General features: G+C 42.2%; 1 protein-coding gene across 1 annotated transcript; it reads left to right on the forward strand.

Annotated features, from left to right (window-relative positions):
- Nucleotides 1-548: 548 nt before the first annotated feature.
- On the forward strand, nt 549-19,874 carry LOC134287905 (dedicator of cytokinesis protein 7). The gene is made up of 7 exons (XM_062851084.1): nt 549-853; nt 1,025-3,548; nt 3,732-5,138; nt 16,768-17,391; nt 17,453-18,497; nt 18,812-19,211; nt 19,272-19,874. Exons 1-7 carry the CDS (start codon nt 813-815, stop codon nt 19,468-19,470), a joined length of 6,240 nt encoding a protein of 2,079 aa, XP_062707068.1. The 5' UTR covers nt 549-812; the 3' UTR covers nt 19,471-19,874.

Raw genomic sequence — 19,874 nt, forward strand, 5'->3', positions numbered from 1 at the left:
CTATTGTGAAAGTATGGTTGTCAATGGTACTGTCACATTGGAATCCTATGTTTTTCTATTGTATTTTTTATCCGGGTTACTAGAAGTTCAAATTTGAAACGAACCTCGTTGGTTTGCATGAGGTGTCGTTCAAACCAACGGGGGTAGATCTTGGGGTAGATGGTATCGATGAATAGTAAACAGAAAAAGGTCTCATTCTCATGCCTGGTTGGAGGCGTGACAGTTCGACGGAGATATTGTGACAGCGGTGCATGGAGATATCTTGACAACCATTTTGATTCTATTCGCAGTCCCCAGGTTAGGGAAGGTTCATTTATTACGTCCATCGTTTTTCGGGATTTCTAGACCCCCCTCTCCCCTCTGTCACGCTATTGCCCCATACCTCTCGGTATACCTTACACACGTACTGTCACACTTTCCTAGACCCTTTCTCCCAAAATGTTGGACGTAATTTATGAACGTTCCCTTAAAATACCCTATTCCGATTTTTAAGATTGAAAACTTGTGTCGTCTCCCCTGATAATAATAATCCAATTTATATTTTCCCGGAAATCACCATGAAGAGTCAAACTTTTCGTTAACTTTGAGTCACCCTAAGCCCGCATTTGACGAAAGTGAAGAGAGTGTTTTGATTTTTTTCGCAGAGGCTCGTCTTTGTTTTGACATCTCGTCGTCGTCGTCGTCGTGAAAATTTTTAATGGCGTCCACGAAACGAAAACAAATTGTGTGATCGCGCTTGTTTTATCGGAAAATATTCGCGAAAATTGTGCCCCATTACGGTGAAATTAGTGTAGAAAGGAACCCGCTCCGCAATGGCGTCCAGCCAACGTGCATTTGCATCGAAATTGACAAAGTAAGTATGGATTTTTCGCGAATGAAAAATTGTTAGATTCTGTTGTGGAGAAAATTTTTCTGCATCGGGGGACGGGTCTACGCCCTGATTTTTCCTTCAGGGTGAAATCGATCGATTTCGGAATCAATTGTTGATTTTTGTTGATTGATATTTGTTTGAATCTACTTTCAGGCACAATTCATCCGACATTCGCAAGAATGTAGCCAACTACCAGCTGCTGTCCAAGAGTGACAGCAGTTCCGTATGTTCGTCGTCGATTTCTTTGTGTGAGCTGGTGGAACCGATCGATTACGAGGAGTTTTTGGCGCAGCATTCCAACGTGTTGGCCAGGGATCCGCTGAGGGCAATGTTGGACTTTCCGGCTAATGACGTGCAGGTGAAAGTGGTGCCTAGGAAGATCCGGACCTTGGAGCATGTGGTTCCGAAGGAGGATTTAGGGGAACTGCCGTTGCATGTACAGCACTGTGTGGATTGCTATACGAGGCCCTGGAAAGTGGTGGAGTTTAGTCAGAGGAGTTTCTCCAGCTCGTGCAGCAGTAGGGAACGAGTGGACAAGGGAGCGCTGAGTCCAACTTCATATCAGCAGGAGTTTGAAGTGGATCGGGATTATTTCGGATGTGCTTCGTTGGAGGAATCGGTCACTTCGACGACTTTGTATGCCAGCGAAAGTTGCACCCCGAGTAGTAGGCAGTCCATTGCCAGCTTGTCATCGGTTTCGACTTGTACGGATACGCTAACTCCGAGGGGGTCGTGGGCTTCTTTCGATTTGAGAAGCTCCGTCAATGATCCGTTGATTCCGGGTCTACTGGACCGGGTGGCTCCGGAAACTATCGATCAGGGGAATGAAGCAAAGCGATTGGAGGAAAGACAGCAAGCATTGTTCACCTTATATCCGGAAGGAGATCCGGAGGATGCCATCGAGAAACGTCTTCCAGCGGAGATTCCTATGGAACATCTGGGCAACCGGATTCATGTCAAATGTCTGCAACTGAAATTGGAGCTTGAGGTGGAACCGATCTTTGCATCGATGGCCATTTACGACGCCAAGGAGCGTAAGAAGATTTCGGAGAATTTCTACTTCGATATGAACTCTGAATCGCTTCGGCGGATGTTGATTTCTCACGTTCCGTTTGCGGATATCAGCACTCAGGCAAGAGAGGCCATTTTCGATATTACGAATCCTAGCAATGAACTTTACTTGGTCATTCGTTTGGAGAAGGTTCTTCAGGGTGATATCAAAGATTCAGTTGAACCGTACTTGAAGGAAGATAAGGACAAATACCGCGATAAGGCCAAATCAAACGCCGCAGACTTTTGTGACCGCTTAGGAAAGTATCGGATGCCATTTGCTTGGACGGGGATATATTTAACAAACATTTTCAACGGTGACAATCCAGAGAACGATAAAGACCGGGAAAGTATGAGTTCCGCTTCTAGCTCCAACAGCCTGGACAGGAAGTCATCCACAAGCAGTTTTGATCAATTCCGCAAACGAGCCACCGACATGGGAACTCTGACCCGACGAGGATCGCTAGAGAGAAAAATGGAAAAACGCAGGTCCTGGTCTCCGGATGATTTTGCCAACAGCGTTGAGACGTTCCGCCCCATCTCCATAACTGTCAACAGCTTCTTCAAACAGGAATCGGATAAAATGAAAGACGAAGAGCTGTACAAGTTCCTTCCGGAGTTGAAGCGCCCTGGAGCGTTGATGAAAAAGCACAAATGTATCCCCGGATCCATTAAAATAGAAATCTCTCCAATCCTGGAAGACCTGAAATGTGCTCTCACCCCGGAATTGGCCAAAATCGATCCCTACCCGAATGATCATACGCGGCCAACCAAAGAAATCCTCGAGTTTCCTTCCACGCCGATCCTCAATCCTCACTACAGCTACCGCAATATCCTCTTTGTATCTCCAAAAGAACTGAACTTCTCTACCCGTGCTGGTTCCGCCCGGAACATCGCCGTTCGTGTCCAGCTGATGTCCGGCGAACGCCAATTTGACGCTCTTCCGGCCATCTTCGGTAAAAGTTCCTGCCCGGAATACACCGCGGAAGCCTTCACTGCCGTCAACTATCACAACAAACAGCCCACCTTCTACGACGAGATCAAAATCGCCCTTCCGGCTAACCTCAAGCAGAACCACCACATCCTGTTCACCCTGTTCCACGTATCCTGCCAGAAGAAGCCCCAGGAGATCCAACCGACCATTGAAACTCCCGTCGGATACACTTGGCTTCCGGTCCTCAAAGACGGCCATCTCAACGTCGGAGAATTCAACCTTCCGGTCATGGTGGAAGAACCGCCGGATAACTACTCTTTCATTCCACCAGACGTCCAGCTGCCGGGTACCAAGTGGCTCGACAACCACCGTCCGGTATTCTCGGTCACCATCGACGCCGTAACGTCGGTACACGCCATGGACGACTATCTGGACAAATTCGTCTTTCTGTGCGAGTGTCTCGATCTGCGTAAGGTTCCGCCGCGTATCGGCGAGGGTAACATGGAGCGGGAGTTCAAGCGAACGCTGCAAGAGCTGCAGGCCGCCGATCAGGAGAAGCTGGTCAAGAATCTGCAGGTCATTTTGGATAAGCTCATTGAGCTGTTGGTTACCACGTACCGGATCGGAGGGGAAGCCCTTTCCCTGGGGCAGACCATATTCGAAACGATCTGTCAGATTTCGGATAAAATATTTGTGAGTATTTTATGGTATTTTTTTTCTATCATTATCTTATTCATTTGAATCTGCTTTTCATGATTAAAAAAAAGCCTTGATTGCTAAATTGATTCTTATTGTTTTTAAATCAAAGTCTTTGTCCGATAAGTTGTAACACCTCGTAATAATAGATCAACATTTTCTATCATTTTCTCTCGGCAGTTCCTTCAACCGGAAGACCGCTACGGCCGACAGAACATCCTCAGCACGTACATCCAGTTCCAGTGCAAGATCCCGCACCCGTTGGACCCGAAATGTAAACTTCCCTTCGCGCGTCCGGGTGCAGTCGGTTCGTCGGAAGAGATGACCCGTTCGTCCAGTAATCCGGACTTGCATCAGGCGAATTCCGCCTACTCGGAAATGACCAGTTCGATGAGTGGCAAGCTGGTCGATCGTACGTCCAGTATGCGCGGCGAGATGTCCCCAACGGCTAGTGGCCCCAAGGATGGGTTGATCCGACTGTTGCACGAGGAAATCGCCAAGAACTGGGTGGTGGCCAGTGGGTCGGCGGCCGAGCTGTCGATGACCAATTCGTGGATGCTGTTCGAACTGATCGTGAAGAGTATGGTGGAGCATCTGGAGTTGACGAATTCGTTGAACTCTCCTCGGAAGAGCCGCTTTCCACATCAATATACGGATGATATTTCCACATTGGTACATTTGGTGACTACGAAAGTGGTTGGATATAATAGTAGCGATCCCAAGTTGGCCCAATCGATTAACGCCAGTTTGGCATTTTTCATCTTCGATCTGCTGAGCATCATGGATCGCGGATTCGTTTTTGGGTTGATCAGAACGTATTACAAGGTGATCATGACCAAGAGTGCGCCGACGCCGGAGATGATCCACTACAAACTGGACTTTTTGAGGATTATTTGCAGTCACGAACATTTTGTGGCATTGAATCTGCCGTTCGGAACTCCCTATACTGCTCTCTCGGCTCCCTGCAGTCCTACACCGAGTGTCACTTCGAACAACAGCCAGAATTCGTACGTAAGCGCAATGGCAGGTATCGACAAAGCTCTCTATGCCGAACTTAGCGTAGAGTTCCGGCAACAGCACTTCCTGGTGGGATTGGTTCTTCAGGAACTAGCAACAGTCCTGGATATCTCCAATCCGCCACTTCACGGAAAGGCAATTCGCTGTTTGCGCAATCTACTAACATCCCATGACTTGGATCCACGCTACAACGATGTGGAAGCCCGAGCTCGCGTGGCCGCTCTCTACATTCCTCTGCTGGGTATCGTCAAGGATGCCATTCCTCAGTTACATACCCCGATCGCAGAGTCCCACGATCGGTTGAACACCATTGGTCTCCTCGAAGATTACCAAGGTCCTTCCACGTCGATTGCTGCTTCCACCATCAGTCCGGAGGTGGCGTATGCTATTTCCGGAATTCGCAACTACAGTTACGTTCAGGAAACACCGAAAAACAAAACTCCGCTGAGCAGCGAAAACACTCGTCATCTGCTGTCCTGCTTCCTGTGGGTGGTCAAAAACCTGGAACAAAGTACATTGTTCAAGTACACCCTTGGGCTGAGTCCTCATCGGGTCCATCAGATGCTTCAGGTAAGTTATTACAAAATGTGGTATATTTTAACCTATTTTTATGTCCATGAACTGGTTTCCTACATCCACTTTTTTGTGGTGAAGCTAGTGATTTGGCCCGTAAAATCGACATCATTGATCGATGATAAAGAATACAACAGTGCGACTACTGAAGCAGCAGGGTGTCTACTACCTGGAAAAACCTGGAAAACTGAGAATCCTCAGGAAATTTATTTAACAGGGAAAAACCTGGAATACTCAGATAATATCGTGAATACTCAAGGAAATTTCATAAACATTGGGTCGTATGAATAAAAAGTAGTGAACTTTGAGGTGGCCAAAATGTTTGGGATAGGCAACTTTTTTTTCTCTCACAAAAAAGTTCAACATGCTGTAACTTTTCATAGAGTGCATAAAAAAATCTCATATTTTTACTGTTTATCAATCTATTATATGTGCATCCTTGGTACAAATTTGAGCTCGATTGGTTAATCTTTCACGAAGTTAGAACCGTTCTCGTAAAACACTATGTTTTGAACTGTCATATCTTGGAAACCAGTGAACCGAATTGAATGAAATTTTGAACGTTTGTTAACAATATATTAATGCTTCACAAGTAATGAAAACATTGGAATTTTTTGAGCGTTGAACAAAGTTATCATGGATTGAAAATTTTTGGAAAAAATGTAAATTTTTTTACATCAATGCCATTAAATTTAAGTTTAGATACCAAAAGATTTTCTGCTTCTGTTCTCCCGGGGTTTCTCATAAGACTCTTTCCGTATTTTTTCATGCCTTTTGACTTGGTATTCCTTTTTGAATTCCCCATAGATTCCTCCAGATTTCTACCAGAATTTTTTTTAATACTCGAACATTTATTTCCGGGATTTTTCTTTGGGTATCTTCCATGACTCCTGAAATCCGATAGATTTATCCAGGATTTTTTTGCAGGGATTACACAGAATTTCTTCCAGACTTTTTTTCTGGTATTGCTCACAGTTGCCGCAGGTTTTTTCTAGGATTTATCCCGAAATCTCCACAAGAATTTCTTTCAAGGTATATCACAGATGTTATCGCGGAATCTCTGTAAGGAGTCGTTCATAAACCACGTAGACTTTATGGGGGGAGGGGGGGCCTGACCAAAGTCTACGCTCCATACAAATTTCTTAATTTTTATATGAACAAAAGTCTACGAGGGGGGAGGGGGGTCTGAGATGGCCAAATTTTGGTCTACGTGGTTTATGAACAGCCCCTAAGAGTTCTCTTGGGATTCCTTTTGAAATCGCGATTCCTTCCAGTGTTTTTTCTGGGACTTCTCCAGGAGATCTTTCCGGAACTTCTCCCAGGGTTGCTACATGAGTTTTCTATTAGAATTCTTTCAAGGGGTTTGAAGTTTAACACCAATTTTCTTTAGTTATTCCTCCTTCCGGGATCTTGCAGTTATTCCAAGGTTCATTCTGTATTTTTTTTAAGAAATATCAGAAGTTTCAGCTGGAATATTTCCTAAAGCTTCTCGCAGGATTTCTTTTGAAGTTTCACGTGATATCTGTTGGAGTTTCTCCTGAGATTTTAATCAGAAGTCTCCTTCCGGTGTTGGTCCTGGAATATTTCTCAAAGTTTTTTTTTTTGAATTTGCCGTGGACTTTTACATTTTTTTTCAAAGTGTCATCTGGGATTCCTTCTGAAGCTACTGCTGATATTTTTCATGGAGTTTTTCTCGTGATTTCTTTCAGAGCTTTTTCCAAACTTTTACTCGTAGTTGTTAACAGGATTTCTTGCATTGTACCTGAGAGTATTTCTTTACTGATTTTCTCGGGGTTATTCCCACAATCTCAACCAGAAATTGTCCCGAGATTCTGGATGATCTTTTCCGGATTTCTTTAAAAGTTTCTCCCGGAGTTTTTGCAGGATTTTTTCAACGAGTTTTCTTGCAATGTCTCCTGGGATTACTTTCGATATTACTCGTAAAAAATTCCCGAAACATATTTAAGGTGAATATATAACGAAGCCACATCTCGAATTTTCGAAAGCACAAAACTGAAGAACCGAATGTCGGTTTAAACTGAAATGTTGATCGATTGGTTACCCCCTGGTGGCAAGGATGGGAACACTCACTTGGAAAGAGTTACACTCACTTGCAGTTTTCTCAACACAGAAGCGTGCAATCAAGAAACAATGTATGGACGACTTTTACCTTGTGATTTCGTCTAAAACTTTGTCAAATAGAGTAGGGGTCGCACGTGAATCCCAAAGTCGTGACAGAGCTGTAAAAGCGACTCTCCACGAGGTGAGTGTAATTTAGATTCACCTCGTGGAGAGTTGCCTTCGCAGCTCCCTCACGACTTTGGTATGCGTGTGCGACCCCTACTCTATTCGGCAAAGTTTTAGACGAAATCACAAGGTAAAAGTTGTCCATACATCGTTTCTTGATTGCACGCTTCTGAGCTGAGAAATTAGCAATTGAATGTAACTCGTTGCAAGTGAGTGTTCCCATCCCTGCCTGGTGACTGGTGACCAATTGATCAACTTTTCAGCGCAAACCGACATTCGGTTCTTCAGATTTGTGCTCTTGAAAATTCGAGTTGTGGCTTCGTCATATATTCACCTTAACGTTGAACCATTCGTCATTGAAATCATCGTCATCATCAAACATTTGAAAGCAGTTTTTTCGTTCAAATCAAACATTTTTGCAACGAAAATGGATTCACTGTGTTCCACATAATTATTATTATTATCTTTATTATCGAGATTTTCAGCCAGGGGCTGGTTCATCTCCGGTGTTCCACATAAGGAATAGAATGCAGTGAATATATTTTCGTGGGCATTGTTTTGATTTATAGTGAAAAAAACTGCTTTTCTATTTCCGAAAAATGATGACGGATGGTTGAGCCTTAAAGAAATTCCGGTGAAATTTTACGAAAAACTCCACAAAGATTCATTGAAAAAATCTTAAAAGGAACTTTGAAAGAAAACCCAAGAGAAACTGGGACATCTCGGAAAAAAGTTCTGGGAATTATCCCAGGTGGAAATATTAAGGAAATTTAAGGGGGAACTGTGGAAAAATCTAAGAGAAATCCTGGGAGGAGCTACGGATGAAAGCTCGCGGGGAAATTGTTACGGATATAAATCAGGCCAAACATGTCTAAAGGTCCAATCTGCAGAAGAGAGGCTCTCTTCGGTTTCCCTCTTTTTCGTTAATATCTCAGTTGTTTATTTGTATAATGATTGTCTCCTTGCATTGAACGATGGTCAAAACAATCGTCTTTTGATTTGTACTGCAAAAATAGTTGAAAAATGTACCATTACATTGAAATAATTGAAAGAGAAATTGAACAAAGAGAGTCTCTCAAATGCAGATAGGACCTATTGAAATGTTTAGCCTGAAATATTTGTTACACGTTATAAAAATTAATTTCTTCTATTTTTGTAACATGGCGCCCAACTAAAAAACCCCGTATATACAAATGAAAGCTAGTTGGAACTTCAGTCTTAAGGCCATCTTATTTTTGTGGACGAGGGCTCGTCCATAAAAGTAAAGTTTAGTTGAGGTAAGATTTATTCGTTACAAAATCTGGAGAGCAGTTTGGCTTTCGGGTAACATAAATCTAGTTTTGAGTTGAGGTGTTTTCTGGGGACTTGTTAGTCCTGTTCACCGCTACGTTTCTGGAAAGCACTGTGGCTTTCGGGTAGCATAATTCGTGTTGGTTTTGTTTTGAGTTTAGGTTAAGTTATTTATCTTTATCGTAGTGTTAAGTATATCAAGCATAACTTTTCAATCCGACGTAACTCGAGAATGTAAACAAATCCGGGTTAACTGCTGCATGCATGATTCATAAAGCAAATTGAAGAATCCATATCACTGTTTGATGATTTATTGCTTAATTTGTTTAACTAAGCATATTATTCGAAACGACGTATCTAACTATTTTGATGTTTACAACTTTACTGATAGATACATCGTTTTGATATATGAGAAAACCAAACGACGTATCTAGCCAAAATCAAAAGTAACAGATACACCAAACTGGCACCATACAAAAGCGAGGTATCTGGCATGACGTATCTCTAATCAACCCGGTGTATGTGTATTTTTATAAAAATTCATTTTGAAAATGATATGGAATGAGTAGGTTTTGTTTCTTACCTAGTGCGTGCTATATCCCTGGTGATGTTAAGCACGAAAAAACTTATGAAAAGTATTTTTATAGAAAACTATTTTAGTGAAATGGTCGTCAACATTGACCATGAATTTACTCAGATCATGAGCATGAGCATGAGCATAGATGACCGTACTATTCGTAGTTGCTACTCCGTGATTGACCAGAACAATCGAAGTTGCACAAGGAACCAACAGACGGAGCTTGGGAGTAGCTTACCGTCCTCAATGTGCATCTTCGAGAATTCCAAACTTTATTAGGTCAATAACGGCGCCGGCCACGTCCTTACGGTCATCGAGGAAGGAAAGGAATGTTATTATGACGTGCGTTGCTTACTAAAGACCGAGATCACCTCTGCGTCTCCACGTCTGTCATGGGAAGGACTTTTTGTTAGTGGGGAGGGGAAAGGGCGCATGATATGAGTTCACTTTGGTAAGTGGAGTGATTCATGCAACCCTATTAATATCAAACCACTTATTTTCATTTGGACTAAAACAAAACACATGCCGACATCGAAGATGACGAACCATTCAGATAGTTTTCGAAGCGCGAAAATTAACGAAAGAGAAAATAAAGTGATTTGAACCAACGTGGCTTTGGAACTTGGGCCGACACTTGGTGTGACGAACATTTCAATGTCTGTTGACTAAAATCGCAAAAAATGTTGTTTGTTGCATTTATCGTATCATAAATCGCCCCGTACGAAGATGAGCAGTCAAATAGACGACGACGACGACCGAATGAAAACGCGGCCTGTACACTTTGCCTCCAAAAACTCACTGAATTTACTCAGATCAGTGAAAAAATTAGATACGTCGATTTGAAAAATTATGCTTGATATGGCCTTAACACTATTGTTATGAAGGTTATGAAGCATATGGGAGCAGAATTTTTCGTGAATCAGTGAACGATTCACGAAAAAAGCTTGCTCAAACGTTGGATTGTCTCAGGTTTGAGCTTCTCCAGTGTGGTAGAAAACAAACCGACCGATCTTCTGTCAGTCTACTATCCTAGTCTGAATCATAGGGTAACGCTCTGTTAGTTCAGACTGGATGCTCGCCATCTGTGCAGCATCGACGAACCGTTCATTCTGGTGGGCAATTTAAACGCGCGCGGCACAGGATGTGGAATTGTGCCAGAGTCAACAAAGCAGGACAAATCCTGCAGTAAGAGTATGAGTAGGGGTAGGCGGGGCAATATGGACACCCGGAGCAGAATGGACACCCTCAATATTTTGAAATATGCTAACTTTTTTGAACTTTTAATGAATGGAGAATATAATCCATTTGTCTAAAACGTAGTTTCAGGAAAGAAACACTCGAAATTAAAATTATACTTGATTTTACACGAAAAAGTTGCGTCCTCCGTTTTTTATGCATGGAAATTATAATTTTCACACCATCCAAAATAAGTTTTAGTGATTAATTTATTGCAGGTCGATTAAAACCTGATATTTCTAAAACACATGCAAGTAGTTTTACTGTATCTACATGCTTAACATGTTTATATTTTCTTCTTTATTATATCAAAAATCAAGTTTGGAAATATCTTCTGCTGCCGGGGCAAAATGGACACTCATCTTTTTGGAAGAAGCGGCAAGGGAAAAATATAACCTAAATCACAAACCAACCAAATTCTTCGATTTCAGTATATTTTCGTTTAATTGTTCACTATAGTAGACATAGGGTGAAACAAATTGGTCAAAAAACGACAGCAGTGGAAAATAGTTGTTCTAGGCACAGCTGTACTGCCCCCACTCGCATAACAGTCCCATCTTTGCTGGGTTTCCTATTCATATGGGACTGTTATGCGAGTGGGGGCAGTGTACATGCCGACAAAAACGAAGCTTTATCCAAAGCAGCCTGAATTTAAATTAACTGAACAAAAATGAACTACTTCGGCGTATTATTCATCCATAATAGTTTTTTTGTAATGAAATGACTTTATAGGTGTAAATAGTGTACGAAATTCGTAAAAGTCTCATGGTGTCCATATTGCCCCATGGGGGTGTCCATTCTGCCCCGTATGCTTGAAGACGGTCATGAAAAACTAACATTTTTTATTACATTTTTTGAAGTGGATAAATCATTTTTCCTCGTAAGCATTCTTATGCAATAGATGCTAAATAGACTTTAAAAGGATACATGTATCAAAAAACTAAACTTTTTTGACATCTTGCCAGGTAAAGTTGGCAAAAACCTTAGGGTGTCCATATTGCCCCGCCTACCCCTACATGGACTTCTACTCCGCGAAGGAGGACTTGTACCCTCGAATAGGTGACCTCAAACAACCTGGCACAGATCTCGGGGCCAATAACACACGTCGAACTGCTGTCGGAACACCTACTCGTAACCTTTATGATCGCTGCTTGAGATTCTATAGAAGTCCCGGTGAAGTGGAGCACCTTTGTTCGAAAATTCAGTCTGCAAGTCGACCTCATGGCAGATTGGATCAAAGATTTGGTCTTGCAGGAAAAAAAAATTGCATCGTCGATTGGCAAAATTATACTCGGCAAGGCGGTAGAAAAGTCATGTGTCTATGCGCAGGATCTTTCCTGGTAAAGAAAGAAATCCCTGAAAAACTACGGCGCATTCTCCGGAACACGACCAAGTACAGCCCCTAGACGTCAACGGGAATCGTGTAGTGAATCCATAACAGAAAGCTGAAGCGTTCGCAGTAGTGTTTGCTACATGAAACCTCGGCAGTGGACACTGCTATCAAGCAGATTATTGCTGCAAGTCCTACCGCTCTTAACGCTGCTCTAGTAAAATTGAAAGAGATGATATCAATTTTCGGATGTTGAAAAATCGAAAATCTCCCAAGCAGGAACTAACAAACGGAGCTTGGGAGTAGCTTCCGCTCTCAATGAGCATTTTCAAGAAATCAGTACTTTTTAAGTCAATAACGGCACCGGCCACGTCCTTACAGTCATCGAGGGAGGAAAGATGATTTGGAAACTTGTGTCGACACTTGACGTGACGAACTTTTCAACACTTGTTGGTAAAATAGACGAATGGTTAGGTTTTATAAATCATCAAATAGTTGTTTTAATATGGAACAAACTCATCGGTAAAATGCCATCTTTGGCTCAGTGATGATGTGTTCCTAATCAAACGCGGACATAAGCGAACCTGAAACCCACACCAGGGTGGCCACCGAACCGGGAAAAACGGGAAAACCGGGAAAAAGACGGGAATTCGGAACGACCGGGAAAAAAGCGGGAAAAAGTCGGGAATTTGGAATGACTACCGGGAAAATTGTTGTTAAGAGTAACTTGATGTGCATATTTTCTAGTTTTTTTTAATAGATAAGAAAATCATAACCACTAAACTGGGTTTTAATCAAAACAACCTATTGTAATTTATTCAAGAGTTCCTTTTAAGATTCATCAAGATTTTCTTTCCGCAATTGTAACAGGAGTTGCTCCAATCTTCAAAATTTCCTACGGGAATTCTTCCCAGATTATTTTTTTGAAATCCCTCCAGAAATTTTTTTCTTTTCTTCCTGGAGCTTCCCCTGGGGTTTCCCTAGAATTTTCCTCTGGAATTCCTCCGAAACCTTTTTTTAGAAATCAATCGGGAGTTCTTTCTGGGATTCTTTACAAAGTTTCTTCTGGTATTTCTCCAGGATATCATTCTGTTACTCATCCATCTGCACGATTTCTGCAGGAGTGCCTTCTGAAACTTTGATTTTCAAAACTTCCAAGAGGTTTTGATGAATTTTATCTTTATTTTATATTTGCTTTTGGAATTTCTCCAGTGTTTCTTACTGCGTTTCCTTCAAGAGTTCTTCTTGGGCACCCTCCTGGAGTTTATTCAAAGAAACCTCCAGGAGTTGCTTATGAAAGTTGCCTTTGGAGTTGCTCCAGGAGTTGCTTCTGGGCATCCTTCAGAAGCTCCCTCTGCAAATCACCCAGGAGTTCCTTCTGGATGATTTCCCAAAATTTCTTTAAAAAAATTAACGAGAGCTATTTCTGGAAATACTCCAGAATCCTGAAAATCAAACTACTGCGGGAGTTTTGTAATCGAGAGCTCTTCCAAGAGCTCCTTGGGAAACCTTCTAGACATGTGGAAGATTCTTTTGGGAATCTTTCAGGAGTTCCAGGTGAAATCCCTAGATCGAATTCATGATCTCAGACCAAAAGTTCTATTCCCTAATTGCCAACAGACTGAATTCCAGAATAAATCCATTAACCCTCGAGCGATTGCGCTGTTGTGTTTTGTACAACACGTTGAATCTCGCTTTTTGTGTTCAGTTTTAGCGTGGTGCTGGCGGTGGTGGCCAACCGCGCTAGTTATGGACGGTTAAGGAATCTAGAGGAATCCACAAAAGATATACAAGGTGGAATCGCTAAAAGAAGTTACTGAAGAAATCCAAGATAGTATTTTTCAGTAATCGAGAGATGAAATCTCCGACTTGTAACTTTGGAAGAATCTCCAGATGTAAGTTTTTGGGGGAATACTCAGTTGGACATCCTGGAGGAATCCCCGGAAACAACACCAATGAAGTTGCGTTAGGGCACCTACGCTAATGAATAAAAATTAAAAAATAAAAATGGTTCGATTATCCTCCGATAATCGAATGCGACCTTTGCTGATTTTATATGCACATCTTATACCTATTATAGATCTGTCATAGTTAGCTACCACTTCTACACTTGTTTTTTTAGTACAAGAAAATAAGTAAAATAATGAGTAAGGGAAAGCTTGAATTATGCACTATTTGGAGCTGAATGAAAATATGTTGTAAGTACCTATTTGTGTAGCATACGCCTTTTATGTCATCATTGGTACTAGTTACATCCATAGATGCATTACGTCAAGAATAATATTAAACTATAAATATCTAGTACATAGTATCCACAGGATTGCAAGTTCATTTTAACATGGTACTTATCATCCATATGATACGAAAATTGGGCGTTACCTACTAAAAAATGTACATTTTAAAAACCGGGAAAATTTCAGAAATCGTACCGGGAAAACCGGGAAAAAGACGGGAATTTCAAAACTGATATTTAGTGGCCACCCTGCCACACACATGTTGGCACCCGCAGTAATGTCAAATCCATGCTGCTGCTGGCATCGCAGGTGAATCCAAAAAACACTTTCCCTCCAACTACCACAACCGACCGACGATGCACGACCCGAACCCAATGCAGTATTCAAAACGCCTGCCTCAAGCACCTACCCGGAAAAGGGTTGATCTTTAACGCGTGCGTGACCTTAAATTATTTTCTAATCAGATGGAAGCACTCCAAACTCCATAGCCATCCCGAAGGCAAACAAAGATATTACCAATCCCGGTAACTATCAACCAATTTAAGTTTACTGAGTAGCCTAGGTAAAGTTCTTGGAAGGGTTATTCTCGCATGATTAAGTCGTTCTAGCGGAGCAGTTCAACTTCAAAACGGTACACTTACTTACCTTACTGGTCAGACTAAGGCCTGAGTGTCCTCTGGTGTACGTAGGAGTCGTCTCCATTCTACTCGGTCCATGGCTGTGTGTCCCCATTGCATCAATTTTGCTCACATCACGGAACAAAATGAAGCATGGATAGTTAACGAGCATAGCTATTGGCATGATTCTTCTCGGAGTGGTACAAGCCTAGAGTCAGTGTAACTAGCTCTTTCACAGTAAAACCGCTCGGCACTAAAATGTGTAAGCCCTACTCATAAGTGCATAATTTCCAGACCACACAAAAATGTGTTACAGTTACACATTCTAAAAAAACAGCTCGTACACTCGTCTAGATGCGAAATGTCGATTTTTTTTTGTTTTCCATGGTCACTAGTAAACCTAGCTAGATTGCTGTACAAAAATTTTTGGGAATTTAACAATTTTGCGGACACAGGAGCTGATTTTGTGAATGTGCAAGGGTTACACATTTTTGGTGTAGTCTGGAAATTATGCACTTTTGTGCTGAGCGGCGTTAGCGTGTTCGCTCGAAACTCCATCGCAACCTACACACTAAGATCAGCTCGGTATTTTTCCCATCTTTTTACTGAGTTCTCAACAGCAGATTTAACTCGGTACGCTCGGTTATTTATTTTGCGGATATTCTGTAAATGAGTTACCGAGCTCAGCTCACAAACTGTCAAAAGTTACTGAAGCACGGTAAATATCGTTACTGGTGAACGGTAAATACGATTACCGAGTGTACCGAAATAAATCTGCTGTTGAAAACTCAGTAAAAAGTTGGAAAAAATACTGAACTCAGTGAAAAAATTACTGAGCTGGAACATCTGAATCTTAGTGTGTAGTTGAAACTGTGCAATCGTTCCTTTCAAGTCGACCTTCACGGTTGCTGTGAATGGTGAGAGCACCAGTGGCCACAACATTCCATTTGTCGTGTCTCAAGGTCCTCATTATAGTCCTAAACACGAGTATGTACAACGCAGGGGATCCGCAAGTGGCAAGGTAGGCCTACTGCTCATCTTTTGCGAGTGTGTTAGTGTGACTGGCAACGCAACCAGAAGCCTGGTCGAATCCTGCTTCGAAATCGGTTTATTTTGCTGATGGGGATGGCCCGCGAAATCGCATTGTGTTGTTTGGGAAGGCCCGCTCGATGCATGTTAGGTAGGCGTAGTTTGTTCGAGTTTGACGTGCCTGCACCCTCCCTGGTACAACGTTCTCGCTTTTAATGTATTGATGGTAGATGGAGTATCATACGCATTATTCGGCGATGATACGGCTTTTTTTGTTATCGGAAAAAGATTCGCAAAACTTCGTTACCCACCTCCCAAGTGGTGATGAACAATCTCGAAAATTCCCAACCGAAGTTGCGAATCAAACTAAATGTAGAGAGAACTCAGTCCATATTCTTCACTAGGAGACAAGCCGCCTTGCAAGCCGCTCGACACTTATGCCGTTTTTCTTTTTTAACCTGGGTTGGAACTGGATTGGCGGAAAATGTGTAAACAAACAACGTCAAACACACTTTAGTACAAGTGAAACCGAAATCGGGTTGGGGTTGAAACTGTGATCTCATGCACATTGAAAACAAGATGCTGTTGGCTTGGGGCGATTGCGATAAATCATCCCACGATCTCCTAAGCTAGCCGGTAGTGTCGACACAACCGATGACAAAAATTGGTAACGAGATCCTTCAGAACTTCCAGTTAGATGTCAGCAAGCTCCCCGACATCTGTGATGTTAGTATCAAGATGCTCTTTTCCCTTAAAAGCTACACATAGCTAGTAATTTTCTGTTGTATATATTTATATCGCTCAAGTCGAGTTTAAATTGTTCTTAGCTGAAAGGTTAACCGAATATCAGAACTGTAAATGTAAATATAAGTATCAAATGTAGTAACGTTTAGTTTTGGAAAATTTAATTGAATTGAACTTAATTGATTTTCGGATTCTGATAACACCCCTTCTGTAATGGACGTAAAAAGAGGTCGGATTGCATATTGTTTTCATATCACAAGCTATCTAATTACAATAATTAATTCAAAATGTCTTTTTTCGTGCCATGCATGGAACCGCTCAGGTGCTAAACATCTGCATCCCGAACTTCGAGTATCGTGGACGGAAGAAGCCAACGTCCAAACGTAACACTTCAAGCTTCCGTAAAACCCCAGACATGAAGGAGAAACTCGAGGAGTGCATTCGTGGAACGGGTTCCGCCCGGAACGATCTCATCAATAGGCGTAAGGATCGGTACTCGACGGAAAAATTCCGCTGGAAGAAGGACCAAATCCGGACGCAGTTCTACGATAGCAACATCAAGAACGAAGCCGAGATGGAGATTACGTACTACATTGAGGGATCGCTGGCCACCGAGGTGTGCCTCACCATTCTGGACACACTGGAGATGGTCGTCCAGGTGGCGTCCACGTCGGAATTGCATCACAACTTGCTTGGAACGGTGTTGAAAGTGCTGCTGCATGCTTTGTCGCGCAATCAGAGCACACTGGCGCTGCAGAATCTGTTTGCCTCGCAGCGATCGCTCATTTTCAAATATCACAATTTGCTGTTCGACGAGGAAACGGACAGCTGTGCGGATTTGTGTTTATTGCTTTTGAAACACTGTGGTTCCCAGCTGGCTAGCGTGCGTTCACAAGCAGCTGCTTCGTTATATCTGCTTATGAGACAGAACTTCGAGATCGGAAACGTAAGTTATTTTTTTCAAACTCCGGCGTTTTGTAATTATTAACGTGATCGTTTCTTCACAGAATTTCGCGCGCGTAAAGATGCAGGTGACCATGTCACTCAGTTCCTTGGTTGGCACCAGTTCCTCTTTTAGTGAACAATCCCTTCGCCGTGCTTTGAAAACTATCTTAGTGTATGCTGAATCCGATGCCGATCTGCAGGATACGTCGTTCCCGGAGCAGGTTCAAGATCTGCTGTTCAACCTCCACATGATCCTGTCCGACACAGTCAAAATGAAAGAATACCAGGAAGATCCGGAAATGTTGCTCGATCTCATGAATCGTATTGCCAAAGGATATCAGAATTCACCGGATCTCCGGCTGACTTGGTTGGAGAACATGGCCAAGAAGCATATGGAGCGTGCGAATCACACCGAAGCGGCAATGTGCTATGTCCACAGTGCTGCCCTCGTAGCTGAGTACTTAAGTATGCTAGAATCACAAACTCACCTTCCGGTGGGTGCAGTTTCGTTTAAGCATATATCTCCAAATGCACTGATGGAATCGGCGGTTTCCGACGACGTCCTAAGTCCCGGTGAGGATGGTATTTGCCTGGGAAATCGGTTCACCGAAAGTGGATTGAAAGCATTGCTCGAAGAAGCTTCCAACTCATTCCAAATTGCAGGAATGTATGAAGCAATGAACGATGTCTACAAGGTGTTGATACCAATTTGCGAAGCAAATCGGGACTTCCGCAAGCTTGGTCAAATTCACGGTAAGCTTCAGGAAGCATTCAATCGCATCGCTCAGCTACATGGAAAGCGTGTGTTTGGCACCTACTTCCGAGTAGGATTTTACGGAGCCAAGTTCGGTGATCTGGATCAACAGGAATTTATCTACAAGGAACCAACCCTAACAAAACTTCCGGAAATATTCAGCCGTTTGCAGAACTTCTATGCTGATCGTTTTGGACCGGATGTGGTTCAGATCATCAAAGATTCCAATGCAGTGGATACGAGGACACTTGATCCGGAGAAGGCGTTCATTCAGATAACCTACGTTGAACCGTACTTTGAGACCTATGAGCTGCGATACAGGGAAACGTACTTCGAGAGGAACTTCAACATAAGTAAGTTGTATACATTTTCAGCCAATCTTGCCTCTGCATTGCACTAAATTTTACTTTTTCGATAAATTATCCTCTTCTCTTCTTTGCATAACGTCCCAACTTAGACAGGGCCTATTTGTTAGCATAGTATTCTATGAGCACTTGCTGTAAGTCCTAACTAAGAATTCTTGCCAATGATCATTTTCACATTTGTATATCAATTAAACAATATTTTTTCGGATTGTCGGCGGAGAAAGTAAAACTCGGAGCGTGCTTTGCAGAAGCATTATTGATCCGTTTTGTTTGTTTGAATTATTCAAACCCTCTTTTTCTAGAGCGCTTTATCTTCGCAACACCGTTTACAAAATCCGGAAAAGCGCACGGCGAGTTGCACGAACAGTGCAAGCGGAAAACCATTCTTACCACGGCGAATCACTTCCCGTACGTGAAGACCCGTATCCAGGTCGTCAGCCGGGAGCAAATTGTGCTGGAACCGATCGAGGTCGCCATCGAAGACATTCAGAAAAAGACTGCCGAATTGGCCGCCGCCACCAACCAGGAGCCGGCGGATCCGAAAATTTTACAAATGGTATTACAGGGTTGCATCGGAACCACCGTCAATCAGGGCCCGATGGAGATGGCACTGGTGTTTTTGTCGGGTATCGCGGATAGCACAACCATTCCTACGAAGCACCAGAATAAGCTGCGGCTGTGCTTCAAAGATTTTTCCAAAAAGTATGAATAATTTTAAGGTGATTACTGAATACAGTAGTTAAAAATATCTTATCCTTGTAGGTGTTCCGATGCGCTGAAGAAGAATCGCAATCTGATTCTTTCCGATCAGAAAGACTATCAGAAGGAGCTGGAGCGGAATTATGCTCGTTTCACCGAACGGCTAGCGCCGTTGATAACCATTAGCCCATCGCAAGCGCAAGGGGTGATAGCGGCTAACAATGGACTGCACAACAGTAAGTTAACACCGTTGAGATGGTAGGTAAGTAGCCGATGAATGTAATTTTAAACACATTTTTTTTAAATATCTCCTTATGAATGGATAACCAGAAAAAATTGAAATCACGATTACGGTACTGAATTTGGTTTTAAATTCTATAACCAATTTTTAATGATTCTCATTCGTATTATTCCTCAATTTATATGTTATGTTTTAATGCAATACGTGAAGCCAAAAATTATTATTTTACTTTTACCAGTGTTTGTCTTATGAAAATATGTTATCAATCATGTATTATTTTTAGATTTCATATATTTTCGTTATATTACAATACTTGCACACTAGCAAAAAAATATCAAATCATGATTGAAATTATAAAACTTATACATATTACATACACACATTTTACGTACTCGGATCTAATATAAGCAATCGTCATATTCAGA

Source organism: Aedes albopictus, chromosome 2 (assembly GCF_035046485.1).
Source record: "Aedes albopictus strain Foshan chromosome 2, AalbF5, whole genome shotgun sequence".
In the NCBI taxonomy this organism is placed as follows: Eukaryota; Metazoa; Arthropoda; class Insecta; order Diptera; family Culicidae; genus Aedes; species Aedes albopictus.